The sequence below is a fragment of the Rhinopithecus roxellana genome, chromosome 9, assembly GCF_007565055.1.
Source record: "Rhinopithecus roxellana isolate Shanxi Qingling chromosome 9, ASM756505v1, whole genome shotgun sequence".
In the NCBI taxonomy this organism is placed as follows: Eukaryota; Metazoa; Chordata; class Mammalia; order Primates; family Cercopithecidae; genus Rhinopithecus; species Rhinopithecus roxellana.
Window position 1 is genome coordinate 91,750,957 of NC_044557.1, and position 26,273 is coordinate 91,777,229.

A 26,273-nucleotide genomic window follows, 5' to 3' on the forward strand; every position below is an offset into this window, starting at 1 on the left:
TTTATCCCCCCATTCCCTTCAAGGGCCATGTTGAAGAAGGAGACAACCCAGTGTCTCTCGACTCTTAAGAGGCCTTGTGCCGCTGTGCTCTGGCAGGAGAACAGTCTCTGAAATCAGATGGCTGGTGGAGTATGAACACAGTTTAGAAATCTCAGAAGCACAAAGTTCACGTTGCTTTTATGTCTGGGAGAGGGGAGCAGAATGAAAGGAGAACATGAAACCAGATTCAGTTACTGTTTGGAAATATTGAATTGTTTGGAACCACTGCAATTTTTCATTTTCTTTTGATTAATTTCAAGTAACTCTCTCCATCCCCATTTGGTTTCATTTTCCTCTTCTACTCCCCCAAAACTATCTTTATACTTTATGATTTCATGTTTTGATATAGAGGAAGATGTATTAAAATAACATCATAAAAAACACAAATAACATGTATTTTTCTCAGAAGGATTTTACAGTCTCCTTTAAACCACGCGCAGGGACCCCTTGTGTATCAGCTGTATTAAACAGTGTCACACTGTGATATGTGCAAAGCTATTGATTCCTAGGAAAGATCCTCCTGCCTGCCATGCCACAAGGATCCCGGGATTCCAGGGAGGGGTTCAGTGCACAGTGCTGCAGAGGAGGTCAGGAAAATGGCCTAAAAGGAGCTGAGAGTTCCCACATCATACACTTCTGTTCTTTGCAGGTTTCTAAAGGAAGGCACTATGGCATTCTCCATGGAGTTTGGGTGGTTTACCGTGTGTTCCCAAAGCTTGCTGGGAAGGATGGCTGCGTAGGCTCTTCCCAAGTAGGAGGGAGGGGAAACCTGACTTGCAGAATTTGCCGATTTCTGTCGTGTAAATATTTCTACCATGGCCAAGTTTAAACTGCTGACATGATGTCACTCAACATGGAGCTGGGGGATGTGTGCACATTTGGCTTATGAGCTTGCGTATCTTGGCTCCCACATACCTTTCACCCTGAGAGCACTGGGTGACATTGCCAGGTCTCTGCCACCAGGGCCTGTCTGGATGCACTGATCCCTCAGAACTCTGATACTTTGTAGTAATTAAGGTAGTACTGAGCACTATGTAGATATTGTACTCCTGGCTTATATTTTATGTGCATCTGATGCTTTGAAGACAGATTCCTCTTAGCCATCACTTATTCATTAATATGGATTTGAGGCATTCTCCCACACAAATGCACATTTCATGCTGTTTAAGGAAGAAATATTTGTGTTGCTTCAGTAGGCCTGCCCCTTTCCTCCCCTTAAAAGCTTTACGAATCTTTTGCTCACTCCTAGAGCATGTAGAAGGGTGAAAATGGGGTTTAGTGGGCTTTCCAATGGCTTCCAAGCCGTCCCTCAAGTCTCTCTAGAGACTTGGAGTGAACACAGGCTTGGGAGTCAGATGGACCTGGGCTGGGATTTCTGATTACTGTGGACCTTGGGCCAGGTACTTAACCTCTCTGAATCTTGATATATATACCTCCAAAGAGGAAGGCTCATAGCCTACCTCCATAGCAGTTGCAAAGATTAGATGTCATTCTCTAAGATTCCCAGAGAGTGCCAACAGTAAGTTCTTGATGAATGGCTCAAATCCACTATTACGTTTATCCACGTATTTCTACTTTGAGCGTGTATCTCCCCGTCGCCTACAGTGGGCCTGGCACCATGCTAGACACTGGGACTTGGTGTCAAACAAGCCAATCATTGTTGGTATTATTGTTATTCCTACCCAGGTTGGGGACCAGGGCTAGGCAGCTCCTGCCAGAGCTCTGTATTCTAATTATAGCAGAAGGAATACATCCCCTTCAGCTATGGCCTGGAGCGGAGTTAGCTGCTTCTCCCAGGGGACTCTGTCCCCCAGTTTTAGAGAGTCATTGAAGTGTAAGGGTGGGTAACTGGAGCAAGAGAAAGCAGTAAGAGGAGAAGTGTTGAGGAGAAGTCTTAGTATTTGGCATCTGCTACAATCTTTGTTACTTCGAAGTGCTATATTAGAAAAGTGTAAGTATGTATGCATGTGTACCTTGGATGTATATTCATATATGAGTTTTTTACACCCGATTCAGGGAAAATAGCATAGCAGGAAATCCAGAAACTGTGAGGTAACCCACAGGTGATGTATTTGATTCTTAGACATCTTAATTTTAAAATTGTTTTTATTAGGGCCCAGATTCAATAAGTTATTGGCACATGCTTCTAGTGATGTGATATAATGCTGTGTTATTGATTATTATTTTACGTGTTAATTTATCTCTCACAATGGCCCTGTGAGCTTGGCATAATCATTCCTATTGTAAAATAAGGAAATGAAAGGAGTGCTAATAACTGACCTCAGGTCACACCAAGCGAGCAAGTGGCCAAGCCAAACCCTGTCTCCTGATTCAATGTCTGTGCCTTGCCGCTCACATGTTTGATGTCCCCTAAAGTTTGTAGATGTTTGCACTTAGTAGAGAGGAGGAGAAGAAAGGGGAGGAGAAGGAAGAGGCATAGTCATCTCTTAAACAATTGGGCCACATTTGCTGGTGGTCATATAGTAGTTTGTGGAAAAGTCACACACATAGGTACTGTTTATTTTCTCTTATTTCTTCATCCCCAAGGCTAGTTGCTAATCTGACCGAAGACTGACTCTGGGACCTGTCTCTTTCCAAGCCCTTCCCTGTGATTATCCAGAGTGTCTCAGATCCCAAGATTTGGGGGCGTGTGTGAGCGGAGTGGGCGGATGGGAAGACCTCACTTACGCTCCTCTACCAAGTGTTTCTCATGGGGTTTGGGACCTCAGCTTGGCTAATAATAAAATGTACTTTGTTTCCTCTGCTGCATTTTCCCTTTTGCTCTTTTTCTTGAGGATCCTGTGGGAAGAGGGGCTGGGATTTGAAACAGGATTCAGATAGTCCCAGGTAGGATCTAATATCGCATGCCCTGTCACCAGGAACCCTCCTCTGCAGTACTTGCATGTGACTTCCAGTTAATTTCTACCCTTAAGCATTTCCTAGCTCTGAACTGGGGCTCTGGCTGGGCCCTAGGACAGACACTGAGTTAAGAGACAATAGGAAGTGAAATGCCAACAAAGTTCTATTCCATATTTCACTTGTTAATCTGTGTAGTACAATTATTCCATGTCCTGCTTTTATTCCTTATCCTTATCCGTATTCGTATCCATCAGTGCCTGTGTTAGTTGCCTGTAGCTACTGTAACAAGTCACCGCATACTTCGTGGTGGATTAAAACAACACAGTTCTATTTTTTTTTTAAATTATACTTTATGTTCTAGGGTACGTGCGCACAAAGTGCAGGTTTGTTACATATGTATACATGTGCCGTGTTGGTGTGCTGCGCCCATTAACTCGTCATTTACATTAGGCGTATCTCCTAATGCTATCCCTCCCTCCCCACCCTGACCCCACAACAGGCCCCAGTGTGTGATGTTCCAGCAACACAGATTTATTATCTTAGTTCTGAAGGTCAGAAGTCCAAAATGAGTCTCACCAAGTTAACATCAAAGTACTAACAAATACTCCTTCTGGAGACTCTAGGGGAGAATCCCTCTCCTAGAGGCTACCTACATTCCTTGCCTTGTGGCCCCCTCCTCTATCTTCAAAGCCAGAAATGGCCAGTGGAGCTTCTCTCAAACTGCGTGTGTGTGCTCTCTCCTGCCTTCTTCTTCTGATGACCTTTGTGATAGCATTAGGCCCACTCGGAGAAACCAGAATGACCTCCCCCTCTCAAGATCCTGAACTGAATCACATCGTTTTTGCCATGTAAGGTAACATAGTCACATGTTTTGGGGATTAGGATGTTTCTGTCTTCAGGGGCTCATTATTCTGCCTACTTCACTCAGTGTCTTTTTAAAGAATATGAACTTTAGTGCAGTGGTCCTCTCAAAGAAAAAAAAAAAAAGAATATGAACTTTAGCATCTTCACCTTACTGGAAGAGAAAACCAAGACCCGAGAGTTTCAGCAAGCTTTGGCTCACCTGAGCAAGTGCCGGATTCAGGTCTTGTGACTGCCCAACCCAGTGTTGTATGCCATTCTGGGAGTTATATTATTGAAAATGAAATTGAATTTTCAATAACGTCAAGCACCACAAAGGAGCAGAGATATTTTAATGCCTGAAACTCCTCCAGAATATATTGCATTCCAGAAAGAGCAAAGGATACCGTGATCAGTGTTTTAAAATTGCTCTTGAAATTCTATATTTTTCCTGGTTAATCAGTCCATGTGAGGAAACTGTGATTTGAGGACTCCTGGTTTTATGGTGTGTACTTAATATCAGTGCCATGAGTAGATTCACCAAGTCTTCCGTTGACCTTTACTGTGCATTGCCTAATAATTTACTGAATTCAAATAGAAATTAATTTATCTTAGCTTTGATATCAATTAACTGGCATAGTTATACATTCAGTCTAGATTACATATTTTCATTTGTTGTTCTTTAATTAAAGTCACTGTGGCAAAGGCTGAAGTTTTAATTAATGTGGGGGCATTATCATATTAAGTTTAATTTAAACATAATATAAGAATGTTTTCCTCTCTGAATTAGTTTCCACTAAAGAGTACCCCAGAGGGAATCTTTAATTTCATTTTAAAGCCTAAGTTTAACCTTTAAAAGTTTGCCTTTGTTCATCATCACATATTAAGTCTTTATAGGAGAAGCAGCATCAGTTTAGCAAAAAAAAAAAAAAAAAAACAAAGTAGAGGTCCTCATACCTTAGAGGTTTTTAAAAGATGATTGAAGGAAAAGACATGATTTTATGTGATTTTAAAAAGCAATAACTAAGGAAGTTAAAAATGAAGTTTAATTATCCTCTGGGCAAGAAAGAAGCTCGTTTGTTTTTGTGTAAAAAAGAGCACAGTATGTTTGAGTTTCAGAAAATGAACATCCGTCTGAGCTGTCTTTTCTGCAGAATGTTCTAGAATTTAAGAATTTGGTGTTTGTTGCCAGTCTTTCTACTGACAGTGGGTGCCTTCTGCCTCAGTGCCCTCCTGCGCCTCTACCAGAGTTGGGGTCTGGAAATAGTGGGCGGAGGTGCTGGGGTTGCATAGTGGCTGGCAGGTTGGCCTCTGCACTAGTGACTATTTGGAAAATCACCCACCACCTCAGCTGATAGAACAGAAATCTTAATAATAGAACAGTGCTCTCTCTTGATTCCACTGACATGGAATTGATTTGGAGATTGAGCACATCCAAACTGCATCTGGGAGATGATTAAATGTGGGCCACATTCCTGTGAGGTTTATCTGGTATAATTTGTCCACACAACCTTGATATCAGGACAGAATTCCTCCATTTCTTCCCGAGTACCCTAATGAGCAATACATAAACATGGTAGCCTCAGATACACTCAGTGGTCAGCTCAGCTCTTTTGTTGCCTAAGTATAAGCATCTTAGTGGTTTGTTCAGCTCACATGTATATTGGGGAGGTGGGATACTTTGGGACATCACTGGACCTGCATGTCAGACATATAGAGGGGACTGTTTGTGAGGCTTTAGGACTCCACACAGAGGATGAGGAGGCTGTACAGGGATTTGAGTTGGAGAGGTGCTTAGTAGAAGAACCAGGAGTGAGTGGTGTCATAGAAGCCCCAAAAGACTAGATCTTGACTGGAGAATGTGGTCAGCATCGCCATATAATGCACAGAAGTCACACTGGACAATAGCAAAGCTTGGGATTAAGGATGTGTGTTAGACTTAGATTCGGTTCTTAGCTTTGCAGTGTGACCTCAGAAGGGTTACTTCACCATCCCAAGCCTCTGTATAAATCAAGCTAAGCATGCCTGTGTCATTGGGCTATTGGGAAGAAACCATGACTTGATGTATGAGGAGCCTGATGCGTGGTAACTGCCCAGTTAGTGGAAGACGTATGTTGTTAATTGTTTTTAGTAGTATTGGTGGTGGTACTAGTGGTAAGATAAAGAGTGAAGAGTATTCATTGGATTAACCAACGAGCACGTTAGCTGATCTTGACATGTGCAATGCCAGGAGAGAACTGAGTGCAGGAAGCAGCATGTTATGGTGTGAGGTAGGGCTTCTCAACCTCAGTACTGCTCACAATTGGGGCCAGACCAGTGTTTGTTTTGGGGGCTGTGCTGTGTGTTGTAGGGTATTTAGCAGCACCCCTGGCCTCTACCCACTGGATGCCTTAGGCACCCCCCAGTTGTGACAACCAAAAGTTCCTCCATACATTGCCTGTCTGGGAGGAAGATTGCCCATAGTTTAGAACCACTGGACTAAGTAATGAAGAGAGACAGGGAAGCAATTACTTCATATTATTTTTCTAGTTTAGATTTATAATCTTAATTTCAGTAATTATTTTGAATAGGGCAGTTACTCTCCCATGGAATAAAATTTGAAAGATGGAGGAGACGTGAATGCTGTCCTCCACCACTTGCATCCCAGCCTGTTGTCCACCCCAGACATCACTAATGGCACCTCTTTCTGGTGAGTTCTTGGAAGTGGAGACTCCACAGAATCCTGGCTGTGAAGGAAAGGAGAAGATAGGGCAGCACCGAGGCAGGCCCCTGGATAATACCAAACACACTTACTTGGTGAGGGAACAGATGTGTACAGAGGGGAGGTGCAGAAGTCCAAGGACAGCACGGGGATGGTTGGAGATGGAGCTAAAGAAAGAAGAGGATTTGCCAAGACCCAGAGTCAGTGATGCAAGACAGAGTGATTGAGGAGAAGCTAGATGCCAGGTGCTACGGCTTGAACAGCGAATAAGTGGATGATGCCCCTAAAGTCCCCGCTCTAGGAAGGTGCCACTTTAGAAGGGAGGAAGGACAATGAAGACGTGTAGGAAAGATAATAATACAATGTCAGACTGACAATTTGATGGCAGTAGGGAAATCCTACTGATGGCTCTGTGTGTTTGGTGGGGCTGCTTTTGCTAGAAGTCCCAGGAGGGCCTTTCTGAAGAGGTGGTGCTTAAAGAGGAGGAGAAGGTCAAATGGAGATCTTGGGGAAGAGTTGTGAACCAGGAGACACAGCAGGTGTCCCAGTAAGGGAATGAACTTGGTCAGTGCAAAAGACAGAGAAGGGAGAGAATGAGGAAGAGAGGGAGGGAGGTGGGACTCGCAAGCCACAGGGAGGAGTCAGGATTTTATTGTAGGTGAGACAGAAGACCATTGGAAGGGTTTGTACCTCTAAGGCTGTAATCTAGTCTGTGTTTTCAAAAGACCATGTTGTGTGCTGGGTGGGAAGCGGACCAGCAGTGGAGGACGGACAATAGCTGCTGAGAGAGCACTTAGGAGATGGTTGCTCCTATCTGTGCAGAACCCTGCAGTGGCCAGGCCAGGAGGTGTGGGAGGCACTGGGATGCACAGTCCTGTCTACCTGTGGGGAGGCATCCCAGGCTGGAGTTCGGCACAGGAGTCTGGGCTGGAGCTACAAATAGGAAAGTCATTAGTTTGTGGATAACATATGCCCTGGGCAGGAGGAAGAGCCTGAAGGATGTCTGGATACCCAGCCTAGGGGACACGGGACAGAGTAGGAGGGTGCAGCCACCCAGCCATGGGACAAGGAAAGCAGAAAGGTGTGGAGGTGTGGAGGAACAGAGTGTCCAGTGGAGTGGTACTTGCACCCATGCAGGGTTTCAAAACTTGAGGGGCTTTTAAAAAACTTCAGGATGATGGAGGAATCTTAAACTGCTTGTTGTAGAAAGGGGCATTGAGTCTAACAGGGCTGAGGATCAGTGCTCTAGAAGGAGGAGAAAGGGGTCTTGGAAGGCAGAGGGGAACTCTTACTCACAACTGGCATCAGGCCAAGCCTAGGCAGGTGCAGAGGGACAGAAATGTATAGTACAAGAAGGTCTGGAAAGTTCTTACCTGATATTCTCGTTATGAAGCAGGAAACAAGAGCTGAGGATGAGATTGAAAGAGGAAGTCGACAATAATGTAGGAGACTTAATGAGATGGATGGGGAATTGCAGTTCTTCTTCTGGATAATTGAACAGAGTTGACTAGGGAAATACTTGAGGTTGGAAGTGTGGCCATAAGAATACATATGGCTTTGTGATTTGCCTCAGCATCCCAGGATCAGAGCAGGGAGGGCTGGGGCTTGGATCAACGCCGGACTGTGGATTTGCCAGGCAGGTTTGAGAGAAAGAGAAGTGGCTGAGGACTTGGAGGGCTTTGCCAATAAAAGTTGTAAGTTTTGGGCTCTGGAATGTGCTCTGGAGAGGGGAGCAGAGTTAGGGATAGGTTGAGAGAAAATGGGAGGGGATGCAAACTGAAGCTCCTCCAGAGATCGAAGAATAACGATAGTGAAAGTAAGAGAGGGCCAGAGGGCCGATAGTCGTCAGAGTGGGATGCTTGGATTTAGCCCCGTGGGTGGTGCTGAATAATCATATGCATGACTGAATGAAACTCCACAGACTGTGAAACGGTAGGGAAGGTTCTTGGCCTTAAAGTCAACGGATATTGCAGTATCTAAGTGGAGAGGGCCAGGTGCCAAATTGTCTGATGGGTCTGGCACTGTGAGTAGCAGGGACAGGATGGGGAAATGCCCCTATTCTACCGTGGAGGTGGCATTGCTGCCCTGCCTGGGCTTGGCATCCTCCTTACCTGGGGCTCAAGAGCATGAGCAGCCTCCACCTGAGAGGCCTTAGAGGAGAGTGTGGTCAAAGAAAGAGAGGGAAGCAGTGCACTCTCTGACAAGGTGCGTGCTGGGGATTTTGTTGGCCAGGAGGTCTGAGATTCCGGGATGCTGCAGAAGCACTGGCATAGAGGAGAGACCATGCGGACCATAGAGAAGACATGGCAGAGAAGGACGGGAGGCCAGAGTTTGCGACTAGGGAATGACTGCTGGAATCGGGTAGCCCACAGTTCCAGGCAGCTGTGGTGTTGGGGATGTTGGTGAGAGGGCTCATTCCCCTGGCCCAGCTCAGGGTGGCGGCCCGGTGGTGCCAGCAGTCAGCCTAGCTCTGGCCAGTAGACTAGAGGCCTGGCCTCAGCACTACCCTTAGTCTCCCGAGCCTGGGATTTGCTTCTGAAGGCACAATCTGTTCAAAGAGACTTTTGTCTAGGCTGCAATTTAGTTGCTGCTTCTAATATAATTGTAGAAAGATATTATTTTGTGTGACTCTCCAGTTTTGGGTTTTTTTTTTAAACCTAGAGTTGTACATTCTCTTAATTAAAGCATCTAAACACTTCCTGGACCATGTGTAAAATTTAATCAGTTCAATAAATAATGACATTTCAGGATGTGACCAGCTTTTAAATTTGTTCTTTACTGGGAAATTCGCATGGGAATTTATGCCAGTGACTTAGCTTCTGATGTGAAGGAGACTGAGAATCTGGCTCCTGGTCTTAGTGTTTTGGGACAAAAGAGATTAAGAAAAGCAGACACTCCCTTTCCGTTGTTCTTGTTTTCTAAATTATTTGTTATTTACAAGTGAAAAAAAATGAAAGAATGATTTAAGCCACTTATTCACTGGCCAAGGGAATTATGTTAGTTATCTTAGTTCTCTCTGGCGTTTAAACTGTTGGGCACATATTGGCTGTCTGCAAAAGCTTATTCAACAAATAAAAAAAGTACATTAAGTTTTAAAATCTCTGCCTTGAAAAACATACACTGTTGCTATTGTGTTCCAATACTAAGGTAAGCTTGAATTGAATATAAGTGCTGGAGACAAAATAATACTTACTAGATTTGAGGCATTTGAATAGAAGGAGGAACTGTTGCATTTTTATGTATTATGAACACATTTTTTTTTTTAACCTCTGTCTGTGCTTTCAGGCGGTTTGAAGTGTCCCGTTTGCAGCTTTGTGTATGGCACCAAATGGGAGTTCAATAGGCACTTGAAGAACAAACATGGCTTGAAGGTGGTGGAAATTGATGGAGACCCCAAGTGGGAGGTAATTTTTTTAAGTGTGGTATTAATCTTGACATTTCTAAACACAAATGACAAGCCAGGCCAGCCCAAATACTGGGCACGGACAGTCATTCCTCAGAACATTAGATTTTCTGGTTGGGAAACTTCTGAAACATTTTCAAATTATGTCTTGTGTCTGAGGGGTATAACTGGGTAAGATCTGGGCCAAGCCTGTGAATTCTTATTCTGGGTTGAATTTAGACTCTTTTGTGAAAGTTTGTATTAACCTTGACACTTTTACTTACGTTATTCACAAATCCAGAGTTTCAGATGTTACATCTGAAAGAGTGGAAGGCAAGGATTCCATTGTGTTGCCATCCTCACTGAGAGAATTGGAAAAGGCTCCATTTCCGGATTCTAGGCTCTGCTCTCCTTCTGTGGAGATCTCATGCTCCCAGTTGCTTTTTTGTTTTTGTTTTTGTTTTTGTTTTTCCCTTAGGAGTTGGAACCATTCACCTGCTGAAAACACACCTTCATTGTAAGAGCCAATAACCATCTCTCTTTTCAGATACTAGGTATCACCACCACGGACTAACTGCAGTTACCTAAGGCAGGGTTTCTCAGACTCAGCGCGCTGTCGACATTTTGGTCTGGACAATCCTTTGTTGTGGAAGGCTGTCCTGTGCCCTGCAGGCTGTTTAGCTGCATTTCTGGCCTCTTCCCACTAGTTAATAGTAGCATCATCCCCCCATCCCCATCCCCTGTTGAGATACTGAAAAATGTCTCCAGACATTGCCAATGTTCAGTGTTTCCTGGGGGTAAAAATTACCCTCATTTTATCTAAGGACTTTACAGAGCATCCAATAGTTAGGAAAAAAATATGAAAAAAATAATACATCATGATATTGTGGGGATTATTCTGGAATGCAAGGGACAAGTGGTCTCATGGAAAGGTAACATGTTAACATCCATTATAATATGAAACAGTCACCTTCATAGATGCAGAAAAGGCATTTGACAAAGTTCAGTGTTCACTGATGAAAAAGAGTAAATAAAATTTGATGGATACATCCTTAAGTTGAAAACAAACAATGTGTGTCACCCAAACACCAGCATCTCACTTCACTGGGAAACACTAGAGTGTTTCCACTGAAGTCAGAAGCAGACAAGAGTGCCCAGTGGCTCTGCTGTTCTTTAACAGCGTGTGGAGGCATCAATCAGTGTGGCTAGACCAGGCAAAGCATATGGAGACCTAGAACTGGAAGGAAAGAAATAAAAGTATCTCTCTATGCATATAAGATGATGATATTTTCAGAAAATCCAAAAGAATGAATGAAAAGCTAATACAAAGAAAAAGGAGATTAAAAGTCAACATACAACAGTTAGTTATAGATACATGTACACCTGCACATATGAATGTGTATACACATATGTGTAAATATAAGAATATGTATATGCTAATATATGCACACGTACATACATACATAAAATCAGTTACAATGGAAATAAAACCCCCATTTGATACAGGAAACAAAATCAAGATAAATCTAGGCATAAACCTTATAAAAATGCCCAAAGTGTAAATATGGGAAACTATAAAACACTCTTGAAAGAGACATAAACCTAGAGTTGAGCAAATTTGTGGGAATATTCAATATCATAAAGATGTTAATTCCCCTGAAGGTAATTTATACAATAATTTATCAATGTAATATGATCTGTTACATATTACATGTAATCTAAATACCGTTAGATTTTTTTCTGGAGCTAATCAAGTTGATTTCTAAAGTTCATTTGGAAGAATAAGTAGAATTAGCTAGGGAAACCCTTGGGAATAACAACCATAAGAGGAGAATCCTACCAAATATTAAAACATATTGTGAAATCTCTCTAACTAAGACAGTGTGCATGAATAGATGGTCTAATGGAATAGAACAGAAAATTTAGAATAGACTCAATGACATGGAAATTTAGTATATGATAAAGATGGTGTCTCAAGTTGGTAAGAGAAAGGTGGGCTTTTTGATAAGTGACATAGGATAACTAAATAGCTATCTGAAAAAAGATAAAATTGAATCTGTTTATTATAACATATAAAGTTATATGAGACAAATTTCAAAAAGATAAGATATTTAAATGTAGAAACAATAATATTTTACAAATACTAGAAGAAAACATAAGTGAATTCATCTATAAACTGAGAGTGTGGAGACCTTTTGTAACTATAATTCAAAATCCAGACTCAATAAGGAAAAAGGCTTTAAAAAAATTGACTGCATAGGAAAACTTTAAAAGTCTTATGGAAAAGAGCTCATAAGTAAAAAGATGGATGATAAAAATATTTTTTGTCACATAGAAAAAATTAATATCTTTATCAAAGGCCTATAAAAAATAGTAATAAGAAAGATCAACCCATTAGAAAAATGAACAAGAGATAAGAAAGGTTCAGGGAAAAGGAAATGTAAATAACCTTGAATAACTGAGAACATGATCAGCCTCACATGTAGGGAAAGAAATTTTCATTAAAATTAGCCCAAGATGGAATTTCTCACCTACTAGCTTGACGGAGATCCAAAAGTTTGACATTATCTCTGCTGGAAAGGCTGTGGGGAAATCTGCTCTCATATGTTGCTGATGGGAATGTAAAATGGCCCAACCCAATGAAGGGAATAGCAATATGTAACAAAATTACATATGCATTTATTTATCCATTAACTCAATAATCCCACTGTCAGAAACCATCCCAAAGTTTCATTGGGACACTATGTGTCCATACTGACATAAATAAATGGTTGAATAAGTAAATGTGGGAGAAGGGACTATGTATTTCCCCCCAAAAATAATGATTAATAAATGTAGAAGGAATGAAGGAAATAGAAAATTGCTATTAGAATACCACAGGAACAATCCTAGCAGGTGAGATCCATTAATGAGTCCTAAAGTTAGTAGGCAAAAGTTTAAGGAGAAATGAGATACTCACATAGACTCTGGATATCTCCTTCAAAATATTTATTAATTACAAAAGGCTAAAATAGGAGCTTTACAGTGGAGGCACCACCTTCACCAAGCAATAGAGGTTGGCGTCAGCAGTAGTGAAGCACGCTGACATCAGTAATGAAGCATGCTGATACGACGTGATCAGATGAGAAGACACTTCATCTCATGGTATTCTTAACTAAAATCTTCTACCTCAGTCTAATTATCAGAAACCATTGGACAAATCCAAATGATGTGTGTGGTCAAATACCTCATCTGTACTCCTCAGAAGTGTCAGGGTCATGAAAGAAAAGGAAAGTGAGGAACTTTCACAGCCAGGAGGAGACAATGGAAGCAGGATGGCTAAATGTGCTGTGGGATGCATGATTAGATCCTGGAACAGAGAAAAGACATTAATGAGAAAACCGGAGGAATCTGGAGAAAGCCTGTTGTTTAATTAGTAATAGTGTCCCAATGTTAATTTATTGTTTTGATCATTGTGCCACGATTATGAAAGATGTTAAGATTAGGGGAGGCTGGGTAAAGGGTCTCCAGGAACTCTGTTGCAGCTCTTTACATCTTTGGAACTCTTGTGTAAGTCTAAAATTATTTCAAAGTAAAGTAGTTACAAAAAATAAGAAATGGGGTCATTATATGTAGGGAAAGGAGGCAGAGAGCAAGATGGAAGGGATGGGGAGAAGCTAAATTTCTCAGAATACCCTGCTGTGTAGATTTGACTCTGATTATATAAAATATTGTAAAAGTATTTTATATAATAGTAAAAACAAAATTTAACTTAAAAAGCAAGTCTTAAACATTGTGAGTAAAATGAAATAAATGATTCTAACTGTATATCAAATTGGTGACCTAACTACATGGAGAGGAACAATTTCAAGAGATTTCAAAACAGTTGTTTGATGGGGATGTAACTAACCTAAGGGCAAAACAGACTGCACAAACTGCAGTTTTCAAGTGTTCTGTTGTTGGTAGTAGGGATGATACTGTGATTCTGAGGCTGTTACTAGTGTTTAATAATGACAGTGAAACACATAAAATATGTTTAATTCTCTAAGTTTATAATGATATTTGGAAAAAACAACTTAATCACCTTTGTAGAATGTTAGAGAATCAACTCTTTATTTTGAAAATCGGTAAATTAAGACCAAGAATCAAGCAATTGTTCTATCTTTATTTTTTAGTTTTTTTGAGAGGTAGGGTGTAGCTACCCAGGCTGACATGCCTTGGAGCCTCCCTTCATAGCTCACTGCAGCCTCGAACTCCTGGGCTCAAGCAATTCTCTTACCTCAGGAGACAGTAGATAGTCTTCTCTAGTATCTTCCAAGTAGATAGGACTATAGGCAAGCACCACTATGCCTGGCTAATTTTTTGAAAAAAATTTTTAAATAGGAACAGGATTTCTCTTTATTGCCTAGGCTGGTCTCAAACTCCTGGCCTCAAGTGATCTTCCCACCCTGACTTCCCAAAATGCTGGCAATACAAGCATGAGCGACCATACCCAGCCCTATTCTACCTTTAAAAACGAAACAAAACAGAACAAAACAAAACCCTGTGTAAACATAACCAAACATTTGATGAGGGGAAGTTTTTTCTTTTGAAATATTTCAACTAACCCATGAAAAAGAAGAATATTACCATGTTGCAACCTTCTAGTGGTGTCATGGGTTTAACAATGATCATCAGTTACTGCTGACATTACATAAAAGAGACCACCATCCAAAGCATGTCTTCTGAAAGAACTGCCCAATATCACCCATGCAGCATTCTTGGCAAAAAGGGAACCTGAATCTACTTAAACTTTTGTATTTATATCCAATGACCAATTCACAGAAAACACCATGGATGGAGGAACATTGGTCAATTCCATGGTGATGCAATCAGCGAAACTTAGATTGCTGACAGCTCTGTAAGACAAAACCCCTGCTGTCTTCAACAAATAACTACAAGGGGAGAAAAGCCAGAAATGGAGGAAGAGCATATGGGTTTTAAGTCTTATGAGACACATTAATCAGTTCTAGTGTGTGAACCTCATTTAGATTTGATTTGAACAAACCTAAAAAATGAGGTAATTGGGGAAATTTAAACATTGTCTAGACCTTTGATGATATTAAGGATTTATTGTAAAGTTTTTGAGTGCGACAGGAACATTGTAGTTCTTTTTTGGATGAGTTTTATTTTTTAGAGATACAGTATGAAATATTTATAGGGGAAATAATTATTTCAGGATTTGGTTCAGAATAATCCTAGGGCAGGGCATGGAGTATGTGGGAACATAGTCCAAGAAAGTCTGGCCATGATTCAGCCCTACAGAATAGGAGAAAATTTTTGCCATCTATCCATCTGACAAAAGGCTAATATCCAGAATCTCAAGGAACTTAAACAAATTTATAAGAAAAAAACAACCCCATCAAAAAGTGGGCAAAGGATATGAACACATACTTCTCAAAAGAAGACATTTGTGTGGCTGACAAACATATGAAAAAAAGCTCATCATCAGTGGTCATTAGAGAAATGCAAATCAAAACCACAATGAGATACCATCTCATGCCAATTAGCATGGTGATCATTAAAACGTCAGGAAACAACAGATGGTGGAGAGGATGTGGAGAAATGGGAATGCTTTTACACTGTCGATGGGAGTGTAAATTAGTTTACCCATTGTGGAAGACAGTGTGGTGATTCCTCAAGGATCTAGAACCAGAAATACCATTTGACCCAGCAATCCCATTACTGGGCATATACCCAAAGGATTATAAATAATTGTACTGTAAAGACACATGCACACACGTGTGTTTATGGCAGCACTATTCATAATAGCAAAGACTTGGAACCAATCCAAATGCCCATCAATGATAGATTGGATAAAGAAAATGCGGTACGCATGCACCATGGAATGCTATGCAGCCATAAAAAAGGATGAGTTCATATCCTTTGCAGGGACATGAGTGAAGCTGAAAACCATCATTCTCAGCAAATTAACACAGGAACAGAAAACCAAACACCACATGTTCTCACTCATAAATGGGAGTTGAACAATGAGAACACATGGACACAGGAAGGGGAACGTCACACACCAGGACCTGTTGGAGTAGGGGGACTAGGGGAGGGACAGCATTAGGAGAAATACCTAATGTAGATGATGGGTTGATGGGTGCAGCAAACCACCATGGCACATGTATACCTATGTAACAAACCTGCATGTTCTGCACATGTACCCCAGAACTTAAAATTAAAAAAGGAAAGACTTGCCATGATTGATAATTGCTGAAATTGGTTAATGGATGCATGGAGGTTTATTAGACCCGTCTCTCTGCTTTTGTGTGTTTAAATTTTTTTTTTATAAAAATTCTTTTAAAAAGAGTTTTGGAGTCTGACAGACTTAACTTTGAATCCTCTGTCACCTATAAACTTCTTGCCCTTGAGCCATTGTTTAACCCTCGTGGCTTAGTGTTCTCGTCTGTACAGTAGGCTAATAATCCCTGAGAGCTCAGAAGCACTGAGAGAAACCATGTGTAAAATGCTGAGGCCTGAATGAGCCCCCTGGAGGCCCTCAGAAAATGGCAGCTGCTATGATTATTGCAGATGTTGATGATGATCACTGTTACATCTTCTTCTATGCAAAAACAATTAATCACCTAGTGTTTCAAGTATTAATACATACTGGAAGAATTTACTCTTCATTAACAAAATAGACACTTGAATGTCAATTACCGACGTAAAACTCAATCCATCTTGTCAGTCGGTGCTTTTATAAATGCATGCAGTGATGCCCCATCTCCACTGAAGGCCTCACTTCCAGCAGATGCTAGCATCTTATGCAGAGCCGTGAACACAACAGAAATAGTTGACATAAAGCCAGGTAGTTGACTCCATACTCATCTCCAGAAGATGGTGAGCAGCCAGGAAGCTGTCATGCAGTGGTCACCAGTGGAGTGACAAGCCTCCTCTTCCAGCAATGTGTGTGTCACCTGGCTCCCAGGAATGCCTTGCAACAAGCACCACCCTTCCTGACAGCAATTATGACATGCTTTCCCCAGAATGAGGAGAAACCTTTCAGGCTGCATCCTGTCCTTTCACAGGCTCAGGCATTGCCTGAATCTACTGGCGGCTAATCTGTTGCCTCATGGTACTGAGAACAAAATATTCTTCTTTTTGTTCATTAATGCATTCATTGAATATTTTTGGGGTGTCTACTGTATGTCAGGATGGAAACACCTAAACGGACTTGGCTGGTTGGCTGTGAAGAAATATATGCTATTCTGAACCTCTATGTCATTTACTGATATGTGCTTATAGAGCATAACTTGACTCCTGTATGTTTTGTCTGAAGTCCTTCTTTTTGTTCTTCTTGATTGGTGACAATAATGCATCCATCCTTATAGTTTTGCTTGCACTCTCCATCCCTTCCAGAAAGAGATAATTATTAACATCTAGTTCTATAAAAATTCTGTTCCACCTCTTCTCTCTTTGAGGCACGAGGTACCTGTGAATGCCACTTTAACTCCTCCTACCCTCACAAGTCCTGATTTTGTGCAAATATATTTCTTGTAGTCAGTTTTGTTTCTTACACCTTCATGTACGAATAAGAATGGCATGGCTGGGCGTGGTGGCTCACACTTTGGGAGGCTGAGGTGGGTGGATCACAAGGTCAGGAGGTGGAGACCATCCTGGCCAACGTGGTGAAACCCTGTCTCGACTAAAAATACAAAAATTAGCTGGGTGTGGTGGTGCATGCCTGTAATCCCAGCTACTCGGGAGGCTGAGGCAGGAGACTCGCTTGAACTCAGGAGGTGGAGCTTGCAGTGAGCCGAGATCACGCCATTGCACTCCAGCCTGGGTGACAGAGCGAGACTCCATCTCAAAAAAAAAAAAAAAAACAATGGCACAAATAGCTAAGATTTGCTGAACTTTTACTCTGCCAGGACCTATGCTCTCCATGTGCTGTGTAATCACTGGTTCTCTCCCTTCCACCATCAGCTGCCCTGTGACTGTGCCCCTTCCTCTGTATAATCACTCGCCCTACCCCTTCCATCCTCAGCTGCCCCGTGGCTGTGGCCCTTCCTCTGTTGGCCACATGGCACCCAATCCCCAGGGTAAGGCACAGATCAGAGGTAGTGTTGGTAGCAGCAAGAGGAAACAGAGGAGCCGTTAGAAGAGCGTATGCAAGAATATCTGAGCTGGTCAAATCTCTAATTGTGAACAGCATATATAAACTGTTTCCCACCGCAAAAATGTACAGCAGGGGCTTTTTACCAAAGCTGGTTTTTAAAGGTCTTGATCCTCACAGAGAAATTTTCTCTTTGGGAAGTATATTTATGGGAGCAACTGGTTCCTCAGGGGTGCCAGGTAAATGAGATGTTGCAATGTATTGCTTTCTTATATGTATTTGTTCTATCTTAATACATTATCTTGGAACTTCTGGGCAACAGTCGATCTTTTAGGAGATGACTTAGATATTATGTTTTTATTTAGACAGCAACAGAAGCTCCTGAGGAACCCTCCACCCAGTATCTCCACATCACAGAGGCCGAAGAAGATGCTCAAGGGACACAGGCAGCAGTGGCCGCGCTCCAGGACCTGAGATACACCTCTGAGAGTGGTGAGGACACCTGCTCTTCCTTTGCCATCTCAGAACTGTCTTTCCTAGACATGCTGAATGAACGCATTTGCAGATGAATGATGTCCATCAGGTGATCTACTTCCAAATCCCTGACCCAGCGTTCAGACTGCAGAAGCAGCCCCGTTTTGTCAGGCACCAGAGATCTCTGCCTCCAGAAATGCTCTAGAAGAAAGCCAAAGCAGAGGGGAGGCCTTAGAACAGGACTGCAAGATTCCCCCGCATCTTATCACATTTAATTCTCAGAACAGCCTTGTGAGGGGAGGAGATCTGATTATTCTCACTTCACGGATGCGGAAGGTTGCTTTTCATTGTTAATGGTTGGCAGTGGTTGGCTGAAGGTCACCCACTTTAGGATGTTGGAGCTCATCCTGGAATCTAGGTCTCCTAACTTCTTGTCGTGGCATCGTCCCATTCCATGATTCCTCAGGGACATCTCCTCCAGGGCCTACAGGGGCCAGGCAGGCAGTGGCAGGAGGTGGTGTGGGCTCAGTGGGTGGTAGAGAGTGGCAGAGACTCTGGCGTGCGGGGGTTCACTTTGCAGACCTGCAAGGCCAGGTCGCTCATTCTCCAAGTCCTTCCCAAAAGGCACAGTCAGGATTTTTACATCAAATGTCATGATTTTCAAATGTTAGATCAATTCTAAAAAAAACCAAGCCACTGTACCAGCCTAGTGGCAGTTGGGGCATTATGCTTAGAAAACAGTTTTTCTTGATCTGTTTTTAAACGATGAACAGAACACAAGTTGATGTTTCATACCACAGCCCTGTACAAGGGCAGAGGTCAGGCAGGTTGGGTTAAAGAGGAAGCATTAGGTGAAATGCAATGGTGATAGGAAATAGGAGTTAGGAAGACACCATTTTTCCCCAGTTCTTAAACCCCCAAACTCCAGATTGTAAGGAAGCTGCACAGAAAACTCCTGTCGGCCAGTTGGTTTAGGGAAGATTAATTGGCAGGGCTGTGTTCACTGCCTGCTGAGCTGCAGAGAATTTGGGGGGCAGCACCTCCACTTCTGCAGACGGGAGAGTCGAGGCCCAGGCTGTTAAACATGGCTCTCAGCACTGAGGTCCTGTCAGAACTTGAGTTTCCTTCAGGACTTGAGTTTCCTTCCATGATCCAGTGACATCAGTGATTGCTCAGGACCTGCAAGATGTAGCCCATCTGTCTTCATCCCCTAGGAGCACACACACAGGCACACACGCACACACACACCCCCCGACACACACACAGGCTCATGCTCAGACTCATTTACTCTCTCACATCTTCTAAGGCCCTCCGATGTCTCTTCGTAGCTCTTAACTTTGCAGCTGAAAAGGCCAGGCTCAGCTTCTCTGGCTCCTGCCTGGCCTTGTCACTGTCTCTTGCCACCCACTCCTGGGCTGTGCTGCCCTCGGCCAGATCTGCAGCTCTCAGAAGGGACCCACACTCCAGTGCTCCCTGGGGTATGGTGTGGTTTCTTCTCCCTCGCAGCCTTTTTCTGCCAAACTCATCCTCATCTGCAGTACTCAGACTGCAGGTCACCTCCTGAGAATACCCCCCTTTTCTGCACTGTTTCCTAATTGCACTCCTGACATGGGACCTGCCAGGTTCTGTAAGGATTTGCTTATAGTCTGGCTTAGGAGCCTGTGAGCCCTGGGAGGAGTTGGGGGGTGAGTGGGAAGGGGTAAGACTTTGTCTTTATTCTTATTAGAAGCAATAGTTCCTAGGGTTTGATAAATGGTCATTGAGGGAGTCTGTGGATGCGGAATTAGAACCTCGCCTCAGTAAGTTGCACAGGTACATGTTTTTGTCCTTGCATGTTCAGAGTGGTTGGCTGCAAGGTACATTTGCACCATTTCCCTTAAGGGACGTGTGTTTGGGGAGTGCCGGGCGATACATTGTGAATATAAGCTGGCCACTGCCTCAGCCACCAGCTTGTCCTACCTTCTGCATGAGGCACGTTGAGTTCCCCTTCTCTGATCTCTTATTGATTGACTCACATTGGAACACGGCCCACAAAAAGCTGCCCATGAGGATGAAAATGTTGGCAGAGACTGCAAAATATTATGCTAAGGTGGAGATCAAGCAGTCATTTCTCTTTTAGTAAATTAATGATCAGGGTCAGGGTATGCTCAGGACGGTTGCAGATGGCCTGGCAGATGGTGGGAGCAGGCAGGGATACTAAATAGCTTCCCTGATGATGCAGAATCCCGTCTTTAGAGGTGGTTAAAATAGAGCCCCCAGCTTCAGTTGGTTTGGAGTTCTAAAGCCCACTGGTTGAATAATTGAGACATCCTTGGATGTTTTGCCCATAACTTGTGGAATTTCTTGGCACACCCTTTCATTGAGTCTGCAGCTGAACGGGCTGGCTGGCACTCCTCAGGAGTTCAGCTTCGAGGGCAGCCATGTGTCTGCATGTTAGGACTCAGAGCACATGGGTTCGAGTTCTGGCTTTGTGGTGTAACTGACTCAGTGACCCAAATGAGGATCCTACAAAATGCAAATAACATCTCAATGTCCCATCCTCACAGGGTTGCTTAGGGTTTTGAGATGTTCTTATAGAAAATGCTTTGTAAGCTACAAAGCACCATACAGATTATTTCTGTTGTCAAAACGAGCGATTACGGAGAGCCCATGCATCCTCTGGAGAAGGCGTCACCCGAGGGAACAGACGGGCTGGTTTTACATTCCATGTCCTTCAGCACCAGTGGCCTGAATGGTGTCCTCTTTGCTTCTTGCTTTTAAGGCGACCGACTGGACCCCACAGCCGTGAACATCCTGCAGCAGATCATTGAGCTGGGCGCCGAGACCCACGACGCCACTGCCCTTGCCTCGGTGGTTGCCATGGCACCAGGGACAGTGACTGTGGTTAAACAGGTAGGGACCCTCCTGTGAGTATTCATCCCTGTGTGTCTCACAGTCAGCTTCTCTCCTCTTCCCTGTGTTTCTAAGTCTTTAACTTACCTGAGGTAGAACTTGGAATGAAATTGGTCAGTCTCATGCCTTTTCTTTTCTACCTCTGATCTCATGGGAGTGCTTCTTCAATAGCTCTATATGTGGGAGGTGTTTGGGGGAGAGGTATAGTATATTTAAAAAAAAATTCTGGAAACTCTCCGTTCATTTTCTGTCAAAGATTCCCAGAGTGAGAATGAGCATGATGTGGACCATTGAGACACATCTCTGGTGAAAACAGCTCTCAGTGCCTAAGTCCCCATCAGTAAATTGAGCTAGTAGGATGCATGGGGGTAGCCAGAGAAGCCAGGAGGATTTCCCAGTGAACTGGCCTTCCTAAATAGTAAACACCCGATCAGATCAACACAGGCTACTGCTCTGGTAGGAAGAGATGGTCAGTTTTGGAATAAAGGTTACTCCACTTAATTAATCCTTTATCTGCTTGGCTCATTTCCTTTTCTGTCCTCAGTGGAGACTTTACCATCTGTTAAAATGCAATGTGTTTGATAATTAGGTCATCCTTTTTATCTGTTTATACCTCTATCTCTATCTGCTACCTGTTGTTTCATTTTACAAAAGATTTTAGCTGGCTTACACAAATACTTTAAAAACAGAAAACCAAAATAGTAAATGCATCAAAACCAGGGAAATTTGTAATCTGAAATCAAAGTTCAAGTTCACAGAGAAAGTAGAAATGCAAACCATGGAGTTTCTCACATTTAGCCACTCCTGTATTGACTCATTTGGTATTTATTGAGTGCCTACTGTTGTCAGGCAGAGTTCTAGTTGCTGGGGTCTAGGAGAGAACCAGTGTCTGCCATCATGGTGATTACTTTCCAGTGGGGGAAAGGATAAAGCACGAATAAACCAGTATGACATAAAGGATGTCAGATGGTGAACAAGTGCCAGGAGAAAAGTAAAGCAAGAGAAGTGGGAGAGGAGTGGGATCCAGGAGTGTGGGTTGGGATGATTTTGTAAAGGGTTGCTGGGGAAGATCTCTGACATGTGAGGAGAGACCTGGAAGAGGTGTGTATTACTAGAGTTGTCTGAAATTGATTAAATTTGTTACTGAATTGTATAACAGAAAACAGAAAGGAGGCGTTTAACAGTTAACTCAGGAAGGGGGTTAGCTTTTCCTGGTGGCACTAACAAGATGTTTCTTAATGAGGCACTGACACAGGGACACCTGAGTGATGTGTCCCTGTTGGCCTGATGAGCCAGGAGGGGACATCCCAGTGCTGTCTCCACGACTGTCCCCTGAGTGTGCCCAGGGCACAATGCAAAGCATGAAATTCAGGCCAAGTAATTCTCTGGGGGAATTAGTAAGTACATTCGGTTTCAGCTCTTGGGTTTCTTGACCTACGGACAAGACTTAGCATATCTCGATGAATGTTTGGATTGCATGTCCTAAAATCCCTCCTCCACAGTGTGGTTTCTCTCAGGAGTCGAGCTGGAGAGTAGGCAGGGGGATGCTTCAGTCTGTAGCAATCTGGTATCTGCATTGGCTGAGAAAAGATTCATATCCTTCCAGGCTGAGTACCTTTTTAGCTTTTCTTGGTGTTTACTAGGTTGCCGTCTTCAGATTGTCTTATGAATCTCTTCCGAAACTCTTCATTTGCATCTTGACATGTGGAGTCCCCACCTGGACCTGGTACTTTAGGAAGGTCTCTCTGGGATGGTATCAGGAGGAATTTGAATGTTTCATACACGTGAAATCCTTTTGAGAGTGCAGGAAGGCGCCTCTGATTGTGACTTGTATCTTCTTTCTAAGAACTAGATTGATTTGCTGCTGCTGGGAGACATGATTTATTGAGCCTCGCAGGCAATGCAGTGATGCACGAGGTCACAGGGTTTGGGTTACAGCTTAGATATGCTTCGAGGCATTAGACTGACAGCACAACAAGGGATGAGGCAGATAAGCATCCAGAACCACCAGTGTCAACAAGCTAAATGTGTTTGCAGGAGGAGAAAACAGTGCCACCCTTCCGAGGATCTTCTTTCTTATTGCAAACACAGCAAAGAGTGCTGTTGAACACAGTCGTGGGGAACTGCATTTGGAAATGTTCCCCAAGAAGGTGTATGTCCTGGCCATTATCTTGTCTGCCTGGCCCTGCGCCTCGCTCAAGGCAGCTCTTGATAAATGACAGAGAGGAGAGTGGGTGGACAGACTGCTGGATGGGTAGACGCTAAGCACCACTCCTATAGCAAAGGAAATGAAGTGTTTCAGGCTCTCCCAGGTGAAAGGATGCCCTCTGAATTCCATGGTCCCATAGTTTAAATTGAAATATAGCTGTATTTATTAGAAAAATTGGTTTCAACCTTTTTCTTTTAATGAAACTCTGGTTTAGGGTTTTTCAGTCAAGAAATTATGCCTGCTTAATAACTGTGCTGAAGCACTGACATGTGAACCCTGGTGCACCAGTTGGAAAGAGGAAAACTTTTCCTCCTGTGGGAGGCACCTTGATATCGTAGGCTTTCTCTTGCTCCAACCCAAGGCATCACACATAGTAGTTGCTTAATACGTCTTATGAAATAGAATTGACTATGTTGGAGGTTTTGATTCTTCAGCTGTATCCTATAAATCAGTATTGCCGGAGAGAAAAAGGCAAGAATTCCTCATCATAAAGTATGTGATGTATATTGCAGAACAGTGTTGCAAATTACTATGGGATAGCATGTTTTGAGATCTTTTTATATCTCTTTGCTATACATCTTCCACAAGACCAAAAACAAAACAAATTCTACATTGTACATAAGTTGCTTCTGGAGGGTTAAACATTTCAAAATTTATTTCTCATATAAACAAATAGATACATACCCTATTTATAATTTTAATGATTTATTAATGTTAACTGAAAATAATCTTACATATCAAAATTCATCAATAATCACTGAAAGTGATTAATCCCACGTCTTTTGGGGTTTTCAGCTTCTGGGATGAAAGTAATGGCAGGCCTGGTGTGGGGCTGGCAGGGTTGGAGAGAAGAGAGCTGAGAAAAAACTGTTTGCTTCTTGCTCTTTGAAGAGACAAGGAAAAGATTTTGCCCATAATTGAGACCATTTAAATTCTCTGTTGGACGCAGAAATGTGTCTTCAATGACTTCTCGTCACTTTCTCTCTTTTCTTGAGTATCAGTGTTAAAAATAGATTCATGGAGCCCGAGCATCTCCAAACGCTCAGAAAGAATCACGCTTGCGTGCCCCGCTTCCAGCCCGGTAGAAGGGCCCACGTGAGAACCTGAGTGCCACTAAGTGTGTGTTTGTTAAACTTAACAGTTTTCATTTAGTAAGGTGATTCCTTTTGTTATTGTTGTTAAATCTTGCGTTAAGGTTTTACAAGGAGGAAATTTGTATTTGATAAATAGAACTGCCTGAGAAGGTAGATGGAAGACAGCTAGCCGCACAGGAAATGCTATCATGAGCATCTCTGAGTCAAAATTAGTTACTTAAAGGAAAAGAAAAACTGAAGAAAATAACAGCAACAGTCATCACCAGTGGCTCATGGCTTAAATCACTTGTGGATGTTCTTATGGATTGGATTTTATTTTAGACTCAAAGCTGAAGGGGTGGCGTGCCCCTTCACACCTGGGGTATATCTCATCAGGTGGGACAAGAGACTGAGAAAAGAAATAAGACACAGAGACAAAGTATAGAGAAACAACAGTGGGCCCAGGAGACCGGCACTCAGCATACCAAGGGCTGCACCAGCACCGGTCTCTGAGTTCCCTCAGTTTTTATTGATTATTGTTTTCACTATCTCAGCAAGAGGAATGCGGTAGGAGAGCAGGGTGATAATAAGGTCAGCAAAAACATGTGAGCAAAAGAATCTATGTCATAATTAAGTTCAAGGGGAGGTACTATGCCTGGATGTGCACGTAGGCTAGATTTATGCTTTTCTCCGCCCAAACATCTCAGTGGAGTAAAGAGTAACAAAGCAGCATTGCTGCCAACATGTCTCGCCCCCGCCACAGGGCGGTTTTTCTCCTATCTCAGAACTGAACAAATGTACAATAGAGTTTTATACCAAGACCTTCCAGTTCCCAGGGGCAGGCAGGAGACAGAGGCCTTCCTCTTTTACTAATCCACCTCAGCACAGACGCTTTACGGGTGTTGGGCTGGGGGACTTTCTGGTCTTTCCCATCCCACAAGGCCATATTTCGGACTATCACATGGGGAGAAACCTTGGACAATACCTGGCTTTCCAGGGCAGAGGTGCCTGCGGCTTTCCGCAGTGCATTGTGCCCCTGGTTTATTGAGACTAGAGAATGGCGATGACTTTTACCAAGCATACTGCTTGTAAACATTTTGTTAACAAGGCACATCCTGCACAGCCCTAGGTCCCTTAAACCTTGATTCCGTACAACACATGTTTTTGTGAGCTCAAAGTTGGGGCAAAGTGACTGGGGCAAAGTGACAAATTAACAGCATCTCAGCAAAGCAATTGTTCAAGGTACAGGTCAAAATGGAATTTCTTAAGTCTTCCCTTTCTACATAGCCACAGTAACAGTCTGATCTCTCTCTCTTTTCCCTACACAAAGTAACACTGTATTTATGGTTGACAGGCACTCATTTAGTAGGCATTTACTGAGCAACTGCCATGTGTTCACTCTCTGGTTGTGTTAATTTCCTATCGCCACTGCCACAAATTACCACAAATTTATGGTTTGAAACAACACAAACTTATACTGTCTTACAATTGTGGAGGTCAGAAGTCTGTAGTGGTTCCTGTGCTAAAATCAAGGTGTCGAGAGAACTAGTGTTTCTGGGAAAGATTCCTTTCTTGCCTTTTTTGGCATCTAGAGGCCACCCGCACTCCTCCACCCAAGGCTCCCTTCCTCCATCCCCAGAACCAGCAACGGCAGGCTAAGTTCTCACATCCACTCACTCTGACTTCTGCTTCCAGGGTCAAATTGCCAGCCTTCCTACTCCCTT

The 26,273-nt window shown here is 42.9% G+C and overlaps 1 protein-coding gene across 2 annotated transcripts in view; it reads left to right on the forward strand.

Annotated features, from left to right (window-relative positions):
• The window catches only part of ZFAT (zinc finger and AT-hook domain containing), a 239,570-nt gene that overhangs the window by 186,253 nt on the left and 27,044 nt on the right, over positions 1-26,273 (forward strand). For both annotated transcript variants that reach the window (XR_004059297.1, XM_010380280.2), the window contains 3 exons: positions 9,725-9,843; positions 18,267-18,393; positions 21,137-21,267. Coding sequence is in view for 1 of the 2 variants with exons in the window: in XM_010380280.2 (XP_010378582.1) it covers positions 9,725-9,843; positions 18,267-18,393; positions 21,137-21,267 (377 nt within the window). In the remaining variant the exon portion in view is untranslated. The remainder of the gene's footprint in view (positions 1-9,724; positions 9,844-18,266; positions 18,394-21,136; positions 21,268-26,273) is intronic.